Source organism: Oryza brachyantha, chromosome 1 (genome assembly GCF_000231095.2).
Source record: "Oryza brachyantha chromosome 1, ObraRS2, whole genome shotgun sequence".
Taxonomy (NCBI): Eukaryota; Viridiplantae; Streptophyta; class Magnoliopsida; order Poales; family Poaceae; genus Oryza; species Oryza brachyantha.
This window is the reverse complement of record NC_023163.2, coordinates 14,585,045-14,610,433: the sequence shown is the minus strand read 5'-3', so window position 1 is coordinate 14,610,433 and position 25,389 is coordinate 14,585,045. Positions and strand designations below refer to the sequence as shown.

General features: G+C 41.5%; 1 protein-coding gene and 1 long non-coding RNA gene across 4 annotated transcripts; one reads left to right on the top strand and one right to left on the bottom strand.

Moving 5' to 3' along the window:
- Positions 1 to 96: 96 nt before the first annotated feature.
- On the top strand, positions 97 to 1,210 carry LOC107305367. Its single transcript, XR_001551527.1, has 3 exons — positions 97 to 301; positions 391 to 672; positions 750 to 1,210. It is a non-coding gene; the product is annotated as an uncharacterized LOC107305367 (long non-coding RNA).
- Positions 1,211 to 16,145: 14,935 nt separating this feature from the next.
- Positions 16,146 to 25,176, bottom strand: LOC102714878 (ABC transporter B family member 11-like). Of its 3 annotated transcripts, none has more exons than XM_040530026.1 (12): positions 24,991 to 25,176; positions 23,529 to 23,583; positions 23,168 to 23,343; positions 22,309 to 22,530; positions 21,967 to 22,205; positions 20,640 to 21,165; positions 20,291 to 20,564; positions 19,025 to 19,685; positions 18,094 to 18,322; positions 17,729 to 17,995; positions 17,379 to 17,642; positions 16,146 to 16,995 (listed from the first exon to the last, which is right to left on the bottom strand). In XM_040530026.1, exons 1-12 carry the CDS (start codon positions 25,153 to 25,155, stop codon positions 16,342 to 16,344), a joined length of 3,732 nt encoding a protein of 1,243 aa, XP_040385960.1. In that variant the 5' UTR covers positions 25,156 to 25,176; the 3' UTR covers positions 16,146 to 16,341. The 3 variants fall into 3 exon arrangements, with proteins under 3 accessions (XP_040385960.1, XP_040385959.1, XP_040385961.1); XM_040530025.1 differs by lacking the exon at positions 24,991 to 25,176 and adding an exon at positions 24,076 to 24,208; XM_040530027.1 differs by lacking the exon at positions 24,991 to 25,176 and adding an exon at positions 23,657 to 23,661.
- Between the last annotated feature and the right edge of the window lie 213 nt (positions 25,177 to 25,389).

Genomic DNA, 25,389 nt, shown 5'->3' with positions numbered 1-25,389 from the left:
CGGGAAAGTTTGGCGCGAAAAACATATTGTCTTCTGTGATCTTATATGAAACAGGTGTACCAAATTAACCCAGTCACCCAAAGCATCCAACATCGATCTATTTCGTCTTTCCCAAAGCATCCAGAAGTTGGAGAGGGGTTGCCGAATGCAGTCTCCATTGTTCACAGACACTTGATTCTATTCTCTCGCGCCAAATGGCCAAATCACTTTTTTTAAAATCCAAAGTCTGAGTGCCAAATCCTTCTTCCGGGACACGAAATTGGCGCGAAGTATTCCTTTGGAGGCGTCAAATCCCTCTTTGGTGAGAATCCCGTCATTCCTGGGCGCCAAATCCTCCCCCAAATACCTCTTCCCATCACCAATCTTCTCATTCCACAGTCTTCTTCGCAGTGTTGGTTTCCGGCACCGTCGGCCTGCCTGATCCAATCCCGGAGCTCGTGGCTGAGTACAAGACATGGGCGTGTCCACGCGTGCTGAGCCGAGCCGTCAACTTGCCCTGCGGCGGAGGACGCTCGGTGCCGCCGCTCCCTCTGGCGCCTCGGTTCTATCAAGCCAGCCAGTCAAGCATGGCGGGCTACCACACCCCTCCAGCCGTCCCTGCATCCGCGTCTCCAACTCGATGGGCAGTCTGGCTTTTCCTGATAGCCACGCCGCCACCAGTTGCAACATCAGGTAACTAATTATGTTGTGCATGCCCAAACATCAATCGAAGAATCGCCTCATCTAATTATTTCAATTGCATCTGGCAGTGTTTTTTCCACGGAATGGTCGCCATTGTTCAGAATTGGGCACAAACTGCTTCCATTTGTGCAGCATAAATGCACTAATGCAGCTTAAATAATAGCCTAATATTTCTAAGAATCTTTCAGATTTCGAAACGCTAGAAACTGTGTGTAGCTAATTGCTCTTTTTAAGAACGGTGTGTAGCTAAAAGTTTTCATCTTTTGATTTGCTATAACATGGATGCAGTGATGCTTCAAAATATATGTGATGTGCCTTTTTTAGGTGAATAGTTTTGGTACATTTTCTTTATCAGAGGACAATCGTCAGAATAGTTCCTGGAGTTATAAGAGTTTTCTATTAGTGTTGACAGGAAAGTATTTATCTCATGTTAGATTAATTTATTTTATTGTGAGAAATTTATCGTTTGGAATTCAATAGGCCGGTGCTAGGTCTGCTGTCTCTCTCTGTGTCTGTGTGTGTGCATGTATGGTCCAACAAAATTTCAGGTAGTTTTGCATATAGAAATAAACATGTCTTGGAAACACATTGTGCCTGAGTCTTGATCCTGATCAGCAACTGCTTGGTGTATGTCTGTTGGTAAGCTGGAAATATGCTTTTGTCCTGCTGGGGCACAGAGGACATGCATATTTATTTGTCTTGGAGGCCCGGAGGGAACAGTCAAAATCATAATCAGCCAAAGGATGGTAAGTCTGAGTGCCTCGTCCATCAGATGCATGTTTATCTCAATAGTCCTGCAGGATGCAAGTGTTTACAGCAGAATACAAGATGCGATACAATAAAGTGCATAATTGATCCTTGTTTTATTGACACACCACAATACCCATATGTTTCAGTTAATATGGTTTTCCTTACCTCATTGAAGTTCTCTTTCTACAAAATATTTTATGATTCATGTCAATATATAAACCGATAGCTTGGAAAGAAAACAATTTAAGTTCTTATTTTGTGGAACATAGTGTATTTGATTGTTTTATGTAGTTTTCAAATTGAATTTGCACAAACTGTTCTCCCAATCCTAATGCACTGAGTACAGATAGAATCATGATCGACGTCTGGTCTGGTGCTGTACACCTCGACCTCTCCGGGCAGGTTTATTTGCATTATGAAGCTATCCTTGCTGCAATCAAAATTTCAGTTCAAGCTAGTTAATAATGTGGTCTTCTGGTGCAAGTATCAGGATGCGAAAATATATACTAGTAGATTGTAAGCTTGTTTATTTGTTCTGTGCACATTCTTTTGTGTAGATTCTATGTTTACAGGAAATTAAAAAAAGGAGGAGGATCCCCCATATACCATGAATTTTAGCTTTGAATTTTTTCTAATATTTTCAAAATTAAGTACCAATCAATTGAGGGAACAGTATATTGTTTCTTAATTTTTTTAGGTTATTGTAAGAAATATATGTTTCACATTTATGACTAGTTTTTAATCTTCTTTTGTTTGTCTTATGTTTTTAGCTCCAGAAAACCAAACAAATTTCATTCTTAGGCCAATTGCCAAAGGAATTTAATCATGTTAATATCTAGAAATTAGCATAACAACTTAACATATTTATCAAAATTATAATACATTTTTTATGTACAACTCTAAGGTTGCCTCCATTAGGAATGGATAGGGTGAACCCCCTAGTATCCTGTGACCACGTTTTGCAAACTGGTATATTATTTTTGGAAAAGAACTATATAATTTTTTTAAAAATATATTAATCCGTATTTTAAGTTTTCAATAGCTAATACTTTATTATTATTCACTAAGAGATGTCTTTTAGTGTGATCATCTTTTCTTCCTCAGTCTCAACCTATGCCTAAATATGCTGATGATCAATGAAAAATACTGGAGTTGGCATACTCATTCACTGAATAAACAGATTTGCTCAGTTGAAATGTTGATAACTTGAAATAGTCATTCGATGCAATATACAAAAAATTGCAAAGATTCAAGGATACACCTTGGATGTCCTATGATCAACTATTTTTTTGGGTGCAAAACCTCAATTTTTCCTTTTTGCTCCTAATCTGTATCAAGTTTGGTATTAAAGCAGTAACTTGTGATATCGTAGCTTTAGTACAAATCTTAGTTAGCTATTTATGTTAAGATTTTGGTAAACTCCTATAGAAACTTTAACATTGGACAAACTTTTTTGTGGTCAATTCTTATGATTCTAATTAGGTGCCGTATAATGCCTTTAAACACGTATAGTACACAATTGTAAAAAAAAATCAACAAGTATCTGTTTTCAATCTTGTATGCTCACAAATCAAATTGCGAATAGGTAACCATCCTTAGTAACACATATATATGCTACTGTAGTATTTCGTGTAACACAGTTTCAAGCTCCATAGAGTATGTGTTACAAACATACTGTGTAACACACATTTTGTGCTGCTATGATATTTCTCTGTAACACGTTTTGTCATGTGTTATAAGTTTGTGTTACTTTATCCCTGTCCTGTAGTAGCACCGATCGAAGTCGACATATTCCGTGATATAAGTTCAATCCCATCAACCTGTCGAGTAAATTTGATAGGACTTCTTTGGTTTGGTCCGATGTTGTATCTAATCTATTCGACAATTTTGTTTGAGGATTTGTAATTGCTTTAATCTATGTTGATTGGTTTAGAGCGATTGTATTTCTTCAATCATAATTCATGCATGAATATCATTCTAGTCTGCATCTGTGAGGATATTAAGTGCAATTTTGTCTTGCTTTAGTCTGATCAATTACACTTGTATGGTTTCATGGCTATAGAGTAGCTTGGGGTATATGCATGTTTGGTTTTATTGGAGTAATAGCCAATAAAGTATTATTAGCTTATCAACTGACTTGTTGTGCTTACAAATCATTACTTGATCCTTGATTACATTGGTTTTAATTATGAACTATCTCGGTTTAGTTCGATCTACTGTGTTATTTGCAATGAGATGAAGGATTACCTTTTTGAATTGTTAGGTTTAGCAAGATGGGTGGATAAGTTACCCTAGGATTATCGATCAAGTATCAATTGCATTCAATATTGATTTGAGCTAGTTTATATTTATGTTTAAACATGAACTATCCCGGTTTGGTCTGATCTTCTAAGTTTATAATAATTTTTTATTGGCTTGTTTAGTATTGTGAAAAACTTATACTAGGGGTATCTGTAAACTATACATATATACGTATGGTAGGGGGTTACCGAATAGGAAGGCAATTATATCTGTATCGGATCGGTTACAAGTTTGGTAACGTCTAGATTGCATACCGCTTACACTGGTTCTAACCGTATCCGTAGGATAGATTCTAGTCTTGTTAGACTAAGACTACCATATTTGTAAGCCCTATCTCCCCACTATATAAGGGGGACAGGGGCACCCTTCATAGGGGGCGCATATTTAGATCGACTATTCTATAGTTGATCTGTACACAATCAAATACAATTGCCAAGCATGAGTAAGGTATTATCTCGTATACTGAGAGTCTGAATCTGGGTAACCATGTGTCTTCATTCTAACCATCGATCTTTGTGTCTTGCTAGCCACCCTATATATATTGTCGACATCCAAATCATCGACAGTTGGCGCGCTTGGTAGGGGAAGCTACTCCGAGGTTTTTGACAAGATCGATGGACCCAAACTTGGAGATTATGAAGACAAAGTTTGCCCTAGGGTAGACGTTCAAGTTTGGCAACATTAGACTTTTTGCCAACTAGTACAGTACGTTGTCCTTCACGGATTTAGATTTATCGGACTCTAATAAGGAGGTGTGCCGCTTTGTACTTGACAACTCGGCGTTGATTGAAGACGAGATCCAATGTAGATCTCACCACACGGAGCTGCAGTCTCCTGAGTCGGCACATCTGCCAGTTGGGATCAAGGTCAACGCCAACTACTCAACTCGCTACGTCGAACACCTACTATAGCTTGGGAAACTTCGTTCCTCCCTGAGAGGTCTTCACCATCACTTGGGTGACAATGGAAGACGCCGAGAGACGTCAACAAGAAGAGGAGGTTGCCAAGCTGGCCGAGGAGCGCTAACTTGAGGATGGACACCAACGACTTGAAGATGAAGCCAAACGCCAGTGCGTGAGTCAATCTCGTGAGGAGCTGACGAACCAATCACGCAGGATCTAGCGCGATCTACTCCAAACTCAGGTCAAGGGGTACATCTTCAAAATGCCCCAACAAAACGTCCGAGTGGCAGCAAAACTACTCAGTGATGTCGTTCAATAGCTGCCACCTCAAGATTTGCTAGTAGTCGAGACCATCAATAAGATCAAAGCAATGGTGATGAAAGCTACTATCCAACATTCGTTGCAACACAACTCGGGATCGCAACAAACACGATCGGATTTTAGCACTGCCTATCACCCCCAGACAGATGGTCAGAACAAGCGAGTCAACCAAATCCTTGAGGACATGCTTAGAGCTTGTACTCCAGACTTTGGCAAAAGTTGGGATAAGAGTCTCCCATATGCTGAGTTCTCTTACAACAATAGCTACCAGGCAAGTTTACAGATGGCACCTTTTGAAGCCCTATATGGCCGAAAGTGTCGAACCCCTCTCCTTTGGGATCAAACTGGGGAACGTCAAGTCTTCGGAATAGATATCTTAAGAGAGGCTGAGGAGACAGTCAAGATAATTCAGAGAAACTTAAAGGAAGCCCAATCCCGCCAGAAAAGTTAGGCTGACACTCGACGAAGGGAGCTAGTCTTCGAAGGAGATTTTGTGTATCTGAGGGTTACACCACTTAGGGGTGTGTGTCGTTTTCATACCAAGGGAAAATTGGCACCGCGTTATGTGGGACCATAGAAGATCTTGAGCAGGAGAGGAGAAGTCGCATATCAACTGGAATTGCCAGCATCACTCGGTGGAGTCCATGATGTTTTCATGTGTCTCAACTCAAGAAGTGTCTTCGAGTTCCGACAGAGGAAGCAAATCCTGATCAGATCGAGATTCAAGAAGATCTTACCTATATAGAGAAACCAATCCGGATACTAGAAACGGCAGAAAGGCATACTCGTTGCAGAGTAATCAGATTTTGTAAAGTCCAGTGGAGCAACCACTCAATGGATGAAGCAACCTGGGAGCGTGAAGATGAACTGAAATCCGCCCATCCCCATCTCTTCGCCTGTGCCTCTGAATCTCGAGGACGAGATTCTTTGTAAGGGGGGTAGGTTTGTAGTGCCCTAAAATCACCCTAAGTTTAAAACATTGTTTAATCCGAATTTCGAGAAATTTTAAAAGATGAAGGAAGCCTCCAACAATTAAAAATGACTAATACTGAACTCAAATGGGCTTGTGGGTATTTTTAATAAGTTCCCCATGCCTCAAAGTATGTAAGTAATTTTTACTGGAATTTTCAGAGCACTTTAGCTAATTTTAATGCAACAAAAACCATTAAAATAGTATACTAAAAAGAAAATCAATTTAAATCTCTCTCCCTCAACTTGGGCTGAAAGTTGGCCCAAGTCCTCCCACCCCTCCCCTCTATGGGCCTCTCTCCTAGTTGGTGGCCCAGCTCTCCCTTCCCCTTCTTCTCTCCCTCTTGGGCCTTTTCCCGGCCCACTCCTCCCCCTCCCGGTGCCGCCCGGCCCAGCTAGCCAGAGAGGCACGCACGCACGTGCTCTTCTCCTTCCTCCAGACCGACGCCGCCTGTTCCTCTCTCTCCCGTGAACCCTAACCGGCGCCGCCGCTCGATTCGCCTCCTTCCCGACGGTTTCTCTCCAAATTAAATAGAAAAACGGAATCCCCACCTCTCCCTCTTAATTTCCCCCTTAATTCCTCACTCAATCGTGACTTAAATCGCCGGTTTTCCTCACTCTTTATCTCGCCGGCGTTTTCATGGACGCAGTGAAGAAGCTGCCGGCGTTTCACCTCTCCCGCGACTTTCCACCTCCCGGGACCCTATAAAATGGAACCCCCTCGTCCTCCTCCTTCAATTGCTAGCCCTGGCCCAAGCTCTCAAGCTCTCCTCTGCCCTCCCACCATCTTCCTCCCTCCTCTCCCCGACAAACTTCGGCGGGCTTTTGCCGCTGCTCTGGACGGCTTTGGAGGACGCCGCTTGCACCGTTGAGTTCGTGTGATCAAGGAGAATACCGGCCAACCCTCCGTTCGCTGGAACAACAACTTTCCCTGGGGACCCGTCAAGCCACCAATCGTCGTCTTTTTCGTGGTAAGCCGATGATTTATCATCCATCATGGTTACTGTTGCAGTGACCATCCCTTTCTCTCTTTATCCATTACTTATTATCCAAAATAAAAAGTCTAAATTAACGAATTCGCAAATTGTTCACCTGAACAACATATAAAATGCAAATAGTTTTCCTTGGCTATTTGAACTTCGAATAGGATCTGTTAAAATCACTAATCCCCTCCAACGAATTAAAGAACCCATTTTTGTATTGTTTGGTTCTTAATTTTATTGTTGTCTTAGCCATTTTTGCTTCCTTTTGTCATTGGTCGTGTAGATTCCGTTGTTTCGGAAGACCCTCTTTTTGTAGCTATGGAAGCAGAAAAATTTTGGAGCGACCAAGGCAAGTCAATCATCCCTTGAACATATTGATCCCAATATTGTGAAAATCTATGTTGTTTTAATCCTTATGCATTGCTTTGTAAAATTATATAACGTTAACTGTTTTATTTAGTTATTATTCCTATAATCTTTGCTTTATGGCCAATTTGATATTGTCTATCTATACCTTGCAAACCTTAGTAAAATTGTAAAATAACTAGTTTGACTCCTATATGATGGACTCACTAGTTGCTTTAGGTTGGCTTATCCATGCTTAGATTTAACATAGAATCACTCTTTTATATTTAAAATGTGGTAATGACTAAAATGTGGTTTAGATAATAAGATTATGGCTAGTATAGCCAGAACTTGATGGATCCCTATTCAAAATTCTGAAAATTGTTTTTGGGTGGGGCACGAGGTGCATGGTTGTGTTAGAAGCAACTCGGCTAATATAAGGACCGGTCTTCGGGCCTCTGTCGTGAAGTATATCAGTACAACCACATGTCTAATGGGTAAGGCCTGACCGGAATGGTAGATCATCTCAAAACATAGGGCACTGGTACGATGAGTCTAGGGCCAGGGTCGGCTGATTCTGACTCGGCGCAAGAGGGGGCATGTCTTGTCCCAGGGATCCGGCAATGGTTTAATTGTGGGGAACCGGCGGGTTGCGAAACCTCAGCGGGTCCTTTGTTTTGGGATGATATGCTTGAAAGGTCTTGTCACAACTTCTATCCAGGCACCGTGGTGGTGTTTGGCGCGTGGTAACACATGTTGAATGTTGTGTCTTGTGGGTAAAGTTGTACACCTCTGATCAGAGTTAAAAACTATTCGAATAGCCGCGCCCGCGGTCATGGGCAAGCCTAGCAATGTACCTAAGTTAGATTCCTCTCTCTAAATAAAATGAATGGATGGAATTCTTGGTGTGGTAAACAGGTGGTTTAACCTGGGACAGGTGGTTTAACCTGAGGTTTAAGGCCGGCAATGCGTGGTTTAGCGCAACCGTGGTAAAATTGCTCAGACATAAGTCTGGTTTTATAAATAGCTTTAAAATAGTAAAATATTACAAACTTAGCTTTGTGCAAAAATGTCAACCATACTATGCCTTTCCTTTGTTCCCCTATGCATTTATATCATTTTTCCGATTGACTTGTTGAGTACGGTGATGTGTACTCACCCTTGCTCCAAAAATCCCCAGAAGTTGGACCAGAAGAAGGTGAAGGCTTTGGTTTCTAGTTCGCTCCGCCGTCAAGTGCCTGTGGCTGCCGTTGTTTAGTCTTCCGCTGTTTTATTTGTTTATCTTTGGTTGTAAGGGCCTAAGGTCGCCCCTTTTAAGTTCTCTATTTACGCTTCCGCAAAGTTTGGCTTGTAATAATCAACTATGTCTTTGTGTACCTCGCCTTTCCTGGGACGAGGATTAATGCACTAAGCGTTCAGGAAAATGGTTCATTTCCGCGCGTGACACTTGAAGTTCGACCTTCACCGCTAGCAACTTGGTACATTCGGCCTAGAGCCCAGCGTTCGCCTTCTTCAGCCCAAGGCCATGTCTTGATCTGGCAAAAGAAGATAACCTTCAATCACGAAGAGAAAACATTAGCCAAAATCAAATCGTTGCACCTTTGATCCGGGCGGTACTCGACACCTGCGGAGGTTAGCTATCTCACCTTGCAGGCGACTCTCCATGGCCTTTGCACGCTCCAAGATTTCGTCGTGATCATGCCACAGGGCATCCATGTTCCCTAGCTACGGGTCCAGCGAACGAAGGGCTTCCGACTTTGCCTTAGAGCGCGCCTCGATTCCCTGAGCATTATGACGTGAGCGAAATAAATCACGTGCATGGGGTAACAGCCGAGGAGCTTACCTTCATGAGCTTGATCGACTTCTCAATATATCGCTCTATCTTGGTGATGTCCTGGGAGTCGTCCGATAGGTCAACTTTGACTCGCTCGGCGCGGCTTACCTAGGCCCTTGGTGGGGGCGCCGCCGAGGTCGTTGTCACAACCGGTGGGATGGGCGCCCCAGCATTCGGCGTCGCGGTGCTTGTGGTTGGAAGCGTTACAGCGATCTCTGGCTCCACAGTCGACGCTGGGATGGTGGCTGGGACGATCGCTAGGATCATTTTGGTGGTTGGCTCTGTGACAGGGTTGGCCGCTGGCATGGGGGCCGAGCTCAGGGCAATCGGAGCAATGGTTGTTGGCGGGCCCGGGGGCTGAACGTCCCTAGAGCCGGCTGGTGCGGCCGAATCGATATTGCTTGATTTCCTGAAGAAACCAGGTGACGTGATTTCGGCAAGTGTAAGGGTCCTAATCGGATCATGGCACAAAAACTGAGTCATGTTACCTTGATCCTGTCTTGAAGGCGGGTTTCCTCAAGCGCTTCAAGGGAGGTGGACTGGGAGAGCGAGTCGGGGTCAAAGCGGCGTTGTCATCTGGCGCCCCGGTGAGCTCGGCGTCTGGATCAAACGCCATCCTCTTGGTGGCCGGCTTGTCAGCCGAAGCTTCCGACCCCCTCTTGAGCACGGGCAACGCCCGACTCAGGGGGTAAGACAGGAACTGGTGGCGATCCTACAGAAATGTCAGAAGTCAAACTATGGCAAATTAGGGTAAATACCCGAGAAGAAGGAAATAAACCTTCAGAAGAGATGAAGGGCTCACCGGAGAAGGATGGTTCCTAGCGTGGAATGGCGATGGGAAGCCGGAGGGGGTAGCCGGAATATGGGTGTTCGGAGTGAATAGCTGTCGAGCTCTGGCTTGGATGGCTTCCCACTGCAGCACTTCCGTCGACTCCCAAGTCGGGTCGTCACTCCTGGTGTAGTCAAAAGCGTACCGGGCTCGGTCCTTTAGAGGCTGGATTCAGCGCCGGATGAAGTGCTGCGTCACCCAGGCACCGGTTAAGCCGGCGGTCTTCAAGTTCTCAATCAAGTTGAGCAACGAGTTCACCTGCGGCATCTCCTCGGTCGTCGGGAGTGACGACCAAGCCTCCCGAGCTACTAGAGCATGGCCGACGAAGGGAGGAAGGGAGTCGGCTAGGTTGGAGCAATAAAACCATGCCGCATGCCAGCCCTTGAGGGAGGTCTACATGGGTAGGGAAAGCAAGTTTTTTTGCTCCCCTCATGAAGTTGAACGCCGGCGTCGCCTACCACTGATGGATGGTTTCGGTTGGGTTGGGGCTTGACGGCGAAGAGATGGCGGAAGAGGTTAAAGTGAGGGGGGATCCCAAGAAAGGTCTCGCAAGTGTATACAAACACCGCGATCTGAAGAATGGAATTAGGATTCAAGTGATGAAGTTCGATTCCATAAAAGTCCAATAAACCCCGAAAAAAGGAGGACACCAGCAGCCCAAAACCTTGCTTGAAGAACGGCTCAAATACTACCACTTCCCGGGAGTCGGGGGTAGGAAATTCCTCACCAAAAGCGCCGCGGTACCCAGCTATCTCCTTGCTCTGGATCAGGCTAGCTCCGGATAACACCGAGAGATTTTGGTTCGAGATGATGGAGTGCCACGCGTGCAGCGGCAGCGCCTTCTCTGTGTCTGTTGGGGAAGCCATCTAGGGCGCTCTTTGGCGGATTGAGGGAGGGGCGGGTGCAGGTGCGACAAGTGATGGGAATGGCGGAGCTTTGGGCGTGGAGGTTAGGGTTTGGTGAGTGCGGGGATCGTCGGAACGAATTAGGGCTATAGTGGTTAGCGCGGCGGAGAAGAAGGTGAATAGGCAAAGAAACGGGAGGCTTAAACGGGCTGATGGTGGGCCTAACGGCTAGAAAATTCCGTTACTGGGCTAAGTGTCGTTATGTTCCCCTACGGACAGAGCAGGCCAAAATTTTCGGTGCTGGCATAATGGATACCATGCCATTCTAAAGGAACGTTGCGAGTTTTTTGGACGCGCCAGACGGTGATATGAAATTCGCAATTTCCTTCAAATCGGGAATCGCTGGTACGCCTATGTTATGGGCCTTAGGCCGCACTCGGGCAAGCATCGGTCGATATCACCCATGGCACTTAATTGCGCTTTTTAGCTTGTGCCTAAACTTTGAGTAAATCCGAATATACTCAGTACTAACTACTCGGTTGTAATGGACGAGCTAGTCGGCGCAACCTACCCCTTGGGCAGAACATAGCCAAAGGCTATATGTCTAGGGAAATACGACACAAAATCAGTCGGAAAGCTCGGAACTTCGAGAAAACCTTCTGGGTAAAAGTCCATAGATGACTCTATGTTTAGGGGCTATACCTATTAGGTGCATCTTCGATGCAACTAGATTTTTCTTCCATTCGAAGCCCTCCACAGCCTCTACAATCATTACATAGTACTCGAGATCACTCAAGAAGCACTCGGGGAGCGTCTGGGAAGCACTCAGATAACGTCAAGCGTGACGTGTGAAAATATACCCGATGATTAATAATCTACACAGATAATTTACGCAGCTATGTACGACTCCGGGGGATACTGTTGGATACCTATACCTGGGGTATCCATAGACTATATGAATACGTACGGTCAATAGGGTACCGAATAGGAAGGAGAATATATCTGTATGGTATCGGCTAGCAGTCTGATACTTACCGGATTGCATGCCGTGTACTTTAGACCCGAGCCGTAATCGAACTGGGATAGATCTTAGTCTTGTTAGATTAGGACTCTATCATATCGGTAGCCCCTCCCCCACTATATAAGGGGGTACGGGGCGCCCCCTTGAGGGCAACAGAGATTCATCTATGCAATACAATCGCCAAGCATGAATAAGGTATTATCTCGCAACATCGAGAGCCTGAACCTAGGTAAATCGTCTCCCTCTTCATCTTAACCATCGAATTTTGAGCCCGATAGCCACCCTGTAAGTTTATTGCCGACAGCAATCGTCGACAGATACCTAATCTGATAAGACTAAGGCCTACCTGGTCTAGATATGGTAGAGTCCAGCAATCACGTCATGTAATCTAAATGCAATCAAACTCTAACGGACCAAGTACAAGATAATGTTGCCTTCTCCGTACGATAACCCTTCACTATACGGATACGTACGGGTTATAGATACCCCGATATCCCACACCTTCGTTTTTCAAATGCAATTGGGAGGGTAGCAAAAAATTCTATGATTTTCCTTTTGTTCATTCCTTCAAAACGAATAGTAGCTGTAGGATTTATTCCCTAGGATTTAGTTTCCTTTGTTTGTCCCGTGAAACGAATGAGCCCTCGAGAGGCGTGTTCGCAAGTAGGCAAATTTTTCCCTCTTTTCCCGTGTAAACGTCTCTCGAATCGCTAAACGGTGTTTTGAAAAAAGAAATTATATAAAAACTAGTTAGGGGGCAGCGCATTTGCGCAGCTAAATTTAATTTATTTATGTGTTTTACTTTAATATTATATTTTAATTTCTTTTGTTTTTCAAACTCTCGTTATACTTTTAATTCTTTAATTTTTTTTGTCATTTCAATATAACTCTATTAATGATTTATCTGCCTATAAAATTGGTTATAGCATATATTAATAGTGTGTATATATATCACAAAGTTTCCAGTTCACTGTTATATCATTGCCTCCATTCTCATATATAGCATTTTATCCATATTACTGTTAGTTTTCTATTTTCTATTTGCCTTATGAAAACTCACGATGCAAAATTTCTAAAGTATACTTTATTTAATAATAGTTTGAATTTGGATCGAATAAGGTGCTGAGAAAAACAAAACAATGGACACCGACATAATTGGCTTCCCAATAATATTCTTATGTTTTTTTCCTTCAATCTCTTTCATAGATTTATGATTGTTGTTTATGCTATTTAATAAATCTCTACCCTATATATAATTTTGGGTTTGCGATCCAACAGTTAATATTTTTCTTTTTCTTTGGTTAATATTTAATAAAACTATATGTTTATGATGACTTGGCAAGACTTTCTATTGACTTGGTTGTGAGTTGTAGATCTTTGTTTTCCTTTTTTTTTCAATCGTAAACAATTTCCTTTCTTTCAATCGGAAAACTATTAGGATTCTATGTATGTATATGTATGTGTACATGCAGAATACTTTTTTCTATTCAAATTGAATATGTAGTTTGTTTTGTAATAGGAATGATTGATAAATCTAGATATTTTTCTTCTTTTCTTTGATTAATGTGGTAATTTCGGTTCAATGAGTTGTACATCTTTGTTTTTTTTTCACGATCGCGGTTGATGGTAAATCCGTGGGCCGGCTGATCATATCTATCCGGAACGCAAATCACAGATCAGATGACTCACGTGAGCACTTAGATTGAACCGCCACCAATGGTACGGAATAGGGATCAAATCTTAGTAGGCTACATATTGTATTTGATCTTGACAGTTAAAATATGAGATCACCGTGATATTTTTCTCCTTTCATCTGATTAAAAGAACATATATGATTTCGCTCTCTAGTCGAATTGATCTAATCTAATTGGTCGTGCTATCAGAAATAGAATATTTGTTATTTTTAAATACACAATAAATGTAGCTATCAATCTACACTGTTATAATTTAGACCTATCATGATCTAACGGTGCATATTTTTCTCTTTTTCATAGCACTTTCAAGGATTAAATCCTGCGAAACACCTTGAAGGGATTTGTTCTTTACTATTTTGTTTGATGGCTAACTATTTGGTTGATCTGACTATAGCCTTATTGTATTTGCTTGGTATTTATTAGGGAGGAAAATATGATATTATTATGTCCTAATGCTCCTCTACATGTGAATCCGAGTCTATACATGAATCCGTGTAAAAGTCTATTGTCATGTGTGTGTGTATATATATATATATATATATTACATTAAGAGTAGTATTTATTTATTTAATGAGTTGCGCTGTAATTTTAAATAAAACATGAAATCTGTTGTATGTAAGAACTACCACCGAGTCTGACGTGGAGTGCTCCTACTGCCGCTGCTCTGGAGTCCGGAGAGATCGATTCCATCGTTAATGCTGCGTGAGTCCGGAGAGATCTGCGTTAGATCGATCTTCCCGTGGCTGTAACGCGTACGTGTCGGAGCCACTGGCCGAACGGGCCTAGGCATATAATCTTGCTTTTCTTTTATATAACAAATCTAAACCGTATGATTCAAATATATTATGATTTAGTGGTGTAGAATTTTTTTCTTTTTTCTCTGATTAACGTGGTAATTAATATCAACCGTTAAAATTCAAAGACAATATGATCCGATGGTTGAAATATTTTTGATTAATCTAAACGGTTATAATCTAGACCCAACCTGATCTAACGACATATAATTTTTTCTTTTTCACCGATTAATCTGTGCCGTTATAATCTGGACTCACCATGATCTAACGGTGTGTATTTTTTTTCTCTGATTAAATGGTGCATATTTTTTCTTTTCTATATATATTATTTTTTTATATACATATATTATGATATATCGGTTAGTCTACACCTTTATAATCTAAACTCACCGTGATCCAACCATGCATATTTTTTCTATTTTTATATCGTTATAATCTCTGAACTCACCATGATCTAATAGTACATAATTTTTCTATATTTTTATAGTAGATCTAGATATAAGGTCTATATATATATATAATGATCTAACCGTGTAGATTTTTTATTTTTATAGCAGATCTAGACCTTATGATCTAGATATATTATCATCTAATGGTGTAGATTTTTTTTTCGATTAATGTGGGAATTTATAGGCTGCAAGACGAACGTGGAGCCTTTTTTTCAGGCTCTAATAGCATAATCGCATAATCGTATAGACATTCCTTACATAAAATAATGTTCAAACTTTTACTAATATTTGATCGGACGACTTTTGGTAAAAAAAATGTGATATTTGTTTTGCCGTGTGCCCGCTACTATGGCCTGTACGGCTGGTACTGCTGGTATTTTTTTTATCCGTGGTCTCTCTCATGGTTGAGTCCGATTGATTAGTTCTATAACTTTAACATAGAATTTTCTATCTATATCTCTTTTTTATCTTGACCATTAAAAAATAGATCAACGTAATCTAACAGCGTAGATTTTTTTTCTCTTTTCATAATTTCGAGGCTCTACAACTTTATTTATGCATGAACTCTTTTTTATTTTTCTTTATTTTTAATTTTAAAATTATATTTCTAATCTGATTCTTTTTAACTGAAATTTCTAAATTGTATTTATAGATAGACTTTTTTCTCGATTTAATTATTTTAAAAATTTTAATCGAGATTTAAATTTGTCTAAACTGTACTCATACGTAGGCTTTTTTATTGTTCTTTATTTTTAATTCCTAAATTGTATTTTTAGTTGTTTTCAAATTATATTTATACTGCTTTTTCTGCCCTTCTTCTATTCGATTCGCCGGGCCAAGAAAGGCAGGCACGTAGGCAGGCGGGGCGTGGCGAGGGGTCCATGACTCCATCGTCCTTCCACGGATGGCTGTTTTTTTTTCTTTTCTCTTTTTGTTCGTAGTTGTCCGATTCAACAAAATATCTTTTCTTTTTATTCTCCTGTTTTCCAATATAATGTTATAGATTTTTTCTTTTTCTTCGATTAATCTATACCGTTATAATCTGGACCCACCATAATCTAAGGGTGCATATTTTTTCTTTTTCTCCAATATATCTTTTCTTTATCTTTGATTAATCAATACCATTATAATCTGGACCTATCATGATCTAACGGTGTGTATTTTTTTTAACTCCGATTAACGTGGTAATTTCTAGCCCCGGAGTCTTCTTTTAAGCCTGTGTTTAAAAAATTAGATTAATCTATTTTTTAGGTTTATGAAAGCTAATATTTAATTAATCATATGCTAATATATTTTTTCGTTTTACTTGCACTGATTAGACTTAGCGCAAGTAGCTGCGGAAGAGCCCGTGACGTCTCTCTCGCGTGAGCTTGTAAAGTGGATCCACGGCAGGGGTGTTAGAGATCATACATACATGTATATAGGTGTATGTAAATATTTCCTTCGATGAAATTTATGTAGATAAAAATGTGTGCTGAGTGCTGACTAAACACACTATAAAGCTCTTCCTACTGCAAATTTACATGTAAACATTAACCCTTTTCAATAACAGCCGGCGAAGTCTAATGGTGACAATCGGTGTCAAATATCTAAGAGTGATTTGTCTAGGCTTGAAAAGGTTAATTACATCGAACTTGAGCTAAGCTCAACGAGCGAAGCATAGGCCCCATCCTTTATCCGCATCAGCTCGTCGTGCCGGCCCTTCTCCGCCACCGCCCCGTTCCCGAGGACGGCGATGACGTCCGCGCCCCTGACCGTCGACAGGCGGTGCGCCACCACCACGGTCGTCCTGCCCACCATCACCCTGTCCAGCGCCTCCTGCACCACGCGCTCCGACTCCGCGTCCAGCGCGCTCGTCGCCTCGTCCAGCAGCAGCACCCTGGGGTCCTTCACGATGGCCCTCGCGATGGCCACGCGCTGCTTCTGCCCGCCGGAGAGCTGGACCCCCCGCTCGCCGACCACCGTGTCGTACCCGTCGGGCAGCGCCGAGATGAACTGGTGTGCGTTCGCCGTCTCGGCGGCGGCCCTGATCTCCTCCTCCGCCGCCTCTGACCCTTCTCCTTGCTTCCCGTAGGCTATGTTGGCGCGTATGGTGTCGTTGAACAGGACCGGCTCCTGCGCCACGAGCCCCATCTGCAGACGGAGCCAGCCGACTCTCAGTGTCTTGAGGTCCACCCCGTCGAAGAGGATCTTGCCGGAATCTGGGTCGTAGAACCTTTCGAGCAGCGCGATCACGGTGGACTTCCCGCTTCCGCTCTCTCCGACCAGTGCAACAGTCTGAAAGAAACGACAGTTTTCATCTGGTTAAGATCATCGCCCATGACTTATCTAAAAATTTATTCATTCATATCTTTATTTTCATATCTTTGGATGATTATCTAAAATAGTCTTATCTTTCATATCTTTTTTACTCCAGCAAATCATCCATATATGACATCCTTCGTATCTCTTTAGAGAATGGAGAAAGAATATTCAAATATAGGGTTTCTCTCTCTCCTGATATAATGAGATAGATGTTTTGTTGAATCTCAATTTTTACCAATCATCCTCTACTTTCATGATATACGATGGGATAATGTACTTCTGGGAATGCTCAGCACTAGATAGCAATGTGTTAATAAACTAAATATATTCATTTCTCGGATCAGATTGAAACCAACCTTTCCAGAGGGGATGCTCAAGGAGAGATCTTTGAATATTTGAATATTTGGGCGTAGTGGGTAACTGAAGCACACGTTTTGAAACTCAATGTCACCCCTCACACTTGCAACAACCACGCCCTCCTCGCTGCTGGAATCAATCTTCGATTTACGGTCGAGGATTTCGAAGATGGAGACCGCCGATTCATTAGCCTTGGTGCTGTCTGCGCCTATTGCACTTGTACGCGAGATTCCACTGGTAGCCAGAACTAATACAAAGAAGACCTGACAAGTGACAACCACTGGTAAAGAGTTGACTAGAAGATTGAAATGTCAATGCTAAGCAAAAATGGACAAGAAAGTTTACTCACCCTAAACACATCAGGAAACGTTGCTACTCCTTGCTGAACAAACTTTGCTCCAACATAGAAGCAGAGAGCATAAGTGAAGTAGAACACAAGGAAGGAGAAGCCAAATCCCAAGCCACCAACAACACCTTCCCTTATTCCTTGCCTTACTGGAGATTCACATTTCTTCGCATAGGCTTCCATCACCTTCTGTTCAGCACAAAACGAAGCTACAGTTCTGATGCCTCCGACTGCATCAGTTGCTATTTGACTTGCCTCTTCATACTTTAGCTGCATGATGCATCCCACAAAACAATAAAATTGAAGAGCTTATTGCATGATAATGCACGTGCAGAAAAAAATGGTCATGGTTAGTCAATTGTATGTACCTTTGCGGTTTTATTGAAACCTTTTAGGAACTTCATTTGAGCATAGGCTTGGAAGCCCACCAAAGGAACTACCACTGTTATAATCAATGCCAGCTTCCAGTTTGCCACCATTGCAATTGCAAAACCTGATATGATGGTTGATAAAGTCTGTACATTAAGTGCCAAATTGTCCCCGACAAGGCGCTTCACATTCAGAGCATCAACAGATAGCCTTGCACCAATTGATCCACTACAACAAATGTTGAGATTTGTGGAGTGAGAACAACAGTAGAAAGACAGTGCTAGCTGACGAGTACAGCTCTTTCCTTAATATATAAAATCTGGGGGATCTAAAACCACACGTTTATTACATATGCCATCTTAACCATCGAAAAGCACTTCGAGATTTATGCAAGGAAATTTCAAGGAATTGAACATGGGATGGAAGTTTGAATTCTGAATGCCTGCATCAATCTGGATGCACGTTTGGTGGAGGTGATAATACATGTTCCTATGTATGCATCAATCCACTTGAATTAATTTAGTACATACCAAATTTGTGAGCAGATGCTAACGAGCATATGTACTGTTCATCAAAATGCACTTGTCTTTTTCTGTCGGCCCTTGTTTATGAAAAACAATTTTCGCACCACATCCCAGTGGAAACTAGTCTATGTTTCAGGGAAACTCATGAGTTATAAATATAGTTTTATAATGTTAAAATTCTTAATTGGGAAAATACGAGACATACCACTATGAAATATTAGTAAGAAAAATAATACATGCCAAAATATTTGGTCAATGTTTTTAAATTACGTGTGTTGTTCAGTTGGTTCAAGTAATTGAGAGTATTACCCATGACATTGGTTTCAGTATTGGAACATGGAATTTTGACACAATAAATTCAAGGACAAAAGGTAGAAAATTATGATGAGAGAGATTATATGCACACCTAGAGTGTTCAGGTTTGTCAAACCAGTTGATCTCCTGGTGCATGACACTTTGGAATGTCAGTGAACGTATACGTTCCACAAGCTTCCCACCTGCTAATCCAAAGAGGAAGTACTCGGTTGGAATCAGAACAAATGCGGAAGCTCCCATGACAACAAACATGCTTGCCCAGAACCTGGAATCCTTCAGCAGTTCTGATGGTGGCTCATAAAAGGTCTTTATTGCACTTGAAATCAATATACCAAATGCTGGAAATACGAGTCCATGCATTGCAGCAGTTACAGAACCAAGTGCAAGAACGAAAGCTTCCGGTTTGTTCAGATAGAATAGCCGACTGATTGAAGCTTTCTTCTGGCCACTAGACACTTTGTCTGTAATCTCCTTGCCCAGATCATCCTCGAATTCCATGGGATCTGAAAAGTCAAGGGGAGCAGGAATAGGATGCCTACCACTATGCCCAAAAGAGCCTTTGGTAATTGATGATCTCCTAAATGAGGTACTTTGGCTTCTTGGTTTTATATTTATAGACCTAGAACCCGAACCGCTTCGTATTATCATGTCAGGGTCGTCATTAGGGGCTTCAGCTTCCTGTTGAGTCCCTTGGAGGTGGATTAGCTGAGCATAAGCACCTTCAGGTTTCTTCATCAGTTCTACATGAGAACCTGCTCGGAATTGAATTGACACAAACAACCAGCAAAGTCATAAAAATAAACCTGTAGATCAAGTAGCATGCTGAATCATGTTGACAGTTTAGGGAATGTCTATAAGGAAGCATTGTGACTAATACCCATTGTTGCCTATCTGTTGAAATTTTGGCTAGTAGTCAGAAGCAGCTTTTATTCATCTAGTTAAGTTGTGTGTTGATGAGCCTACCAAGATGTGTAAAAAATGTGCATTTAAAAGTATCATGTATCATAAACACTACACAATGGGATCTATATTTGTAGTTCTACTGTCTACAAGAACATGTTACTACTCCCTCCATTCCAAAATTTAAGAATTTCTAGGACTCAATATACCACAATATAAGCATTTCTCAGGCACTAATTCCAACGCATGGAAATCCATGCATTTTCAAGCAATTAGATGTTTGGGAAGGGAATATAAGCAAATCAAAATTCTTGACCACTGAAGTGACTAAAAGAGGATATTTTCCCTCTACCTTAGTTTTTGCCAAAGAACTTAGAAATCCTTATATTTTGGAACAGAGGTAGTGCTTGATATGTACTTTAAGATAATCTCTCCAGGAAATTTATTAATGGTATACCTTGTTCAACCATCTTTCCATGCTGTAGGACAGAAATCACATCAGCATTCTTCACTGTGCTTAGGCGGTGTGCAACAATTATTGTAGTCCTTTCTAGCATTACCCTATTCAAAGCTTCTTGAACTACCCTCTCAGATTCCATGTCCAATGCACTGGTTGCTTCATCAAGTAGTAAGATCCTAGGATTTTTTATAATTGCTCTAGCAATTGCTATTCTTTGCTTCTGCCCTCCGGATAATTGAATTCCGCGTTCCCCAACCATCGTCTCAAGACCCTGCAATGTTGCATTAGATATTAATTAACAATAGAAACCAACTTAAAATTATGGACATTCAAATTAGTGTTATACATTGGGCAACTTATCAACAAATTTTGCTGCATTTGCAAGCTCTACTGCTCTCTTTATCTCTTCAAGAGTTTGATCCTCCTTCCCATAGGCAATGTTTTCCCTGATTGTACTTGAAAACAACACTGGTTCTTGGCTAACAAGACTGATTTTTCCTCTTATCCATCCCAGATTCATTCTTCTAATATCAGTTCCATCAATTAAGACTTCCCCAGACTGTGGATCGTAAAATCTCTCCACCAAACTGATCACAGTTGATTTTCCACTGCCACTCTCTCCAACTAAGGCCATTGTTCTGCTACTTGGTATTTGCAAGGAGAATCCATTGAATACCAAATATTCTGGCCTGGTAGGATAGCTGAAGTAAACATCCTTGAGTTCAATATCACCCTTGATGTCTTCTAATATGATACCTTTGGTATCACATACATCAATATCTGGCTGTCTTTCGATTGTCTTAAACATTCTGTACGCTGCTCCTCGACCTTCTGCAAAAGCTGTTATTGATGGTGTTGCCTGACCTAAGGACCTAAAGAAGAGGTATAAGCTAAACCAGTACCCAGAAGACCTAGAAAAATGACAGTGACATGGAAATAATCTATTTCATATCTTAGCAGGACTAGTTTCACTACTACTGGAGACTCTTATTGCTACAATAACTCAGCAAGTCATGGCCGGTGTTGTCCTGGGAGCACTAACGAATATATTTTGCATTCAACAAATTGGTTACACCGAGAGGCACATCGATGGAGAAATATGGCTAATTATTCATTAACTAACAACTTTTATCAGACATTCTATTCTTTTCCAGTCTATATTTTAAAGCGTATAGTGATTTAAAACCCAAGAAAGACTAGTATATTGCCCATGCATTGCAACGGAATTTTTATTAAACAAAGTTACCATTACCATGTTATTACTATTATTTTCTATATATATCATTTTATTAATTGTTGCTACATATATTTGTTACTGGCATATGGACCCATTGGTCCTACAATCCCTTTTTCTTACTACAAAAAGGTAAAGAGCTAGCGGGAATGGTTGACATGTAGGTCCCATAGTTATTTTTCCTTTTAAAAATAAGAGTTGGTGGTGGAGTGAGTGGGTGGTAGATTCACCACCACCACTACTCCTTTTTATAAGAGTATTGAAAATGGTCCATCTAGTTGCAAACTTCTTACAAAATGCAAAATTCAAGCTTGTAATGCTCCCAATAACCACCTGAAATGTACCCACCTACCCATAATATAAACTGACGTACGTTCCATAACAAATTTTAATTATACATTAACTGTTCATGGGAGCAGGGTTAACATATGAGACTTACATTGCACCCATCATGACAGACATTAGAACATTTATAACTATGCCACCATTGTATCCATGCTCAACTATCAGTTTAGAACCATACCAAACTGCCAGCCCATAGCTGCAAAACAAGATTGCCATTACAGTACCTAATCCAAGGCCATTAACAACACCTTCTTGTAGAGTAGATTCATAAGCTTTTCTTATGAACTTGTTATAAGTGTTTATAGCTTGCTTCTCGCCATTGAATGAAGCAACCTTCATAGCATGTGCCAGTTAAGAAAAAAAAAACTGATTAAATTGGTAGTAACAGGAAATAACTGCTCAAATATTAATTATCTACTCTACAGCTAGAACTCACAGTTCTAATGGCTCCAATAGTCTGTTCAGCAACGTTTCCGGCATCACCATACTTTTCTTGCATGCGAGTGGAGACTCTTGTCATCAACCTTGACACAATAGCACCAGCCACCGCAATTGGAGGAATGCATGCGAGCAGCACAAGGGCCAAGAGCCAGCCTCTCACAAATGCAATAATGAAGCCTCCAAAGAAAGTAGAAAGGAGTTGTATACACTTGCCACTCTAAGTAAAAAGGAGGTGTTAAACGAATATGCACTGCTAGTTCGGTATTGATACGTGTTTATTTCTTATTTAAAAATGATAGTTCATTATAGTTTGCAATATCTGAGAATGAGTTCATGTTATACATCCACAATCCATATTGACTGAATCAATCTCCTTTTATGATCTGCTAACTTCAATCAAAGGGTATTTCAGAAGAAATTTGTTATGTACATTACTGATACTGATGCATGTGAATACAGCATGAACTCATTAATTATCAAACTTGAAGACAAGCAAAGATTAAACAACTAAATACATTAGAATTAGAGTGGAGCTCAAACACACATTATCTAGTGTTGACTATGATGTATGGATGTACTCATGTAACTAATATTGAGGAGTAAACTGAGTTATTACCTGAAACCAGGTATGCAGTGAGTTGGATGAATTTAAGTAAAGTCAATTGTTTTTCTGTGAATCAAGATGTCAACCCCTTTTGCTGTCAAACCATGCAAGGTTTGCCATATTGACCATAGAGATCTGTTGCATCAAACGATGCACTTGATGGTATATAACATCTAACAATGCATTGCTTAAAGGGAGTTGCAGTTATGTTCTATAAATTAAAAGTGCACTCTTTAGATAAACAGCCTACCTTTTCTCCAATGGCATCTTGAATGAGGAACGTGTCCCCTGACATCCTCTCAACCACTTGTCCTGTGCTCATTTCCTTGTCGAAAAAAGCAATGTCCTGTCTCAGTATTGCCTTGAGATACAAGGCCCTGATTCGTGCAGCCTGCCTTTCTCCAGTGATTGTCCAACATGATACCTCTACCAAAACATTAGCCAATATATCAGTTTCTAGTAGTGCCATTAAAATGCTCTGAACATCACTACTGTAGTATTAATACAAAACAACCCATTTTTAGTCGAATTCCTAATCTAAGAGGAGAGAGTTTATGTTGAACGATAGATATTAAGACATCCTAATTTTGTTGCATCAGAAAGCCACTTACGAAGGGTTGAAACAAATCCAGCTCCGATGCCAAGATAGATAAAATTCAAGATCACCTGAAAAGAAGAAAGAGCACCTTAATTAGAGGTTAAAACGATAAAAGGACATATCCCTGACAATAATTTTCACCTTTGTCCTGCTCCTACACCCTACTATGCAAATACATTGTGACCGATTCCATTCCTCGATGGCTCGATACTATTCTGATTGTGATCGGATGTCTTGCAGAGTACTGATTCATATCCTATCAAACTGGTTGCTGACAAGAACAAGTCGCCTACATGCCGTCGAAACGTACTACTAGAATATGCCCAAATTCGAATCGAAATGAAGGGAAATGAATCGATTTCAACCAGGTGACCATCAGATTTTCCGATTCTGCCCATTCGGGAAGCACGAAGAACGCCTAGTTCATCCGAATACCCTATCCTGAACGATCCCCCCCCCCCCCACCCCACCCCGACCACCCAAATAGATCCAAACAACACTAAACAACAAGAACACCTCTAGTCGTAGGGATTCAGATTCAGAGTTTTATCAGGGAATACCACACTCCATCAATGGACGGGTCAAACAACCTCCCCGTGCATGGGAGCGAGCTCGTAAGGGGCGCATTTTTCCGCCTCGCTGTCGAGGCCGCGGAGAGCCGCCGGCGCCGGCTACGGCGAGTCATGCCCCGTCGGAGTCGGAGGCGCGGGCGAGGATCGCGTGGAAGTCGACGACGACGAGTGTCTCCATTGGTCTCAATATTTGGGCCAAAATACTGCGGGCGGAGCTTCTAGTCGTTGGGCTTGGGCCTCGAAAGGTTCGTTTTCGGGAAAAAAAAAATAGCTTTTCGTTTTGAAATTTCACAGAATCATGGGTACTAGGATCCAAGAGCTTCGTAAAATCACACCATTGATCAATTTTAACTTGTTACTATAATAAAATGAAAATTTTTCATCTTATGTGGTCATAGCTTGTATATAATATATCAAAGAACATGTAATTCTAACGAGAAATTTTACTGTCTTAAGAATTAAGAAAGTACTGTAAAATTTTAGTACTTTCATGTGATATTAAGTTTTACATGATTTTATATGTAGTTTTTTCACTTATAATTTTTCTGAATTAAATAATAGTTCATCCACTCCATATTATAAGGCATTTTCGTTATATCTGGATTAATGCATATGAATATATATGTTCATATATTCATCAACATCTATAGATATAGATAAATCTAGTGATAACCAAAATATCCTATAATATGAAGCAGAGTTAATAACTTGTCAAAAGTGTAGTTTTATTAAATAATATGATCATCATACGTGTGGTTAGGTGCCATATCATCAAATAATATATGGGTTTGTGGAAGTCCACTTGTAGCTTTCTCTAATCTACGTGCTCTCCCGTTTTTTTAAGGAAGAACACACAGGAGGGCAATGGCGCCATAGGAGGAGGAGGACGGAGGGCGCACGCACCTTGGTGACCTTGGCGAGGACGTCCGGCGAGGCGGTGGAGCCGAAGGCGTTGATGACGTCGCCGAAGATGAACGTCATCAGCGGCTGCGCCATCCCGCTTGCCACCGCCGCCGCCGCTCCCACCGCCATCAGCGCCGCGTCCGCCCCGTCTGCGAACGCGTACATCCGCCGCACCGCCACCCTCCCCACCTCCCCCGCCGCCGCCGCCGTGGCCGGCCTCTCACTGCCGCCGCCGCCGGCTTCTTCTCGCCCCATCGCCATATAGACCAGAGAGAGAGAGAGAGAGAGAGCGCGAGCTAGCTATCGATCCTAGCAAGCTCTCTCAGCTGGATTCGTTCGCCATGTGAAGGAGGCTGACCGAGAGGAGGGAATTAATCTCTTCTCTTCTCTGCACAATCA

Bases quoted from the DNA above. Each gene is read 5' to 3' on its own strand.
- LOC102714878 (XM_040530026.1), bottom strand. From the start codon at position 25,155: ATGTACGCGTTCGCAGACGGGGCGGACGCGGCGCTGATGGCGGTGGGA. The intron at 20,565-20,639 runs GTATAACACTAA...GCAACATTGCAG, and splicing joins TTGTTGATAAGTTGCCCAAT to GGTCTTGAGACGATGGTTGG. The intron at 17,643-17,728 runs GTGAGTAAACTT...GTCACTTGTCAG, and splicing joins CGTTTCCTGATGTGTTTAGG to GTCTTCTTTGTATTAGTTCT.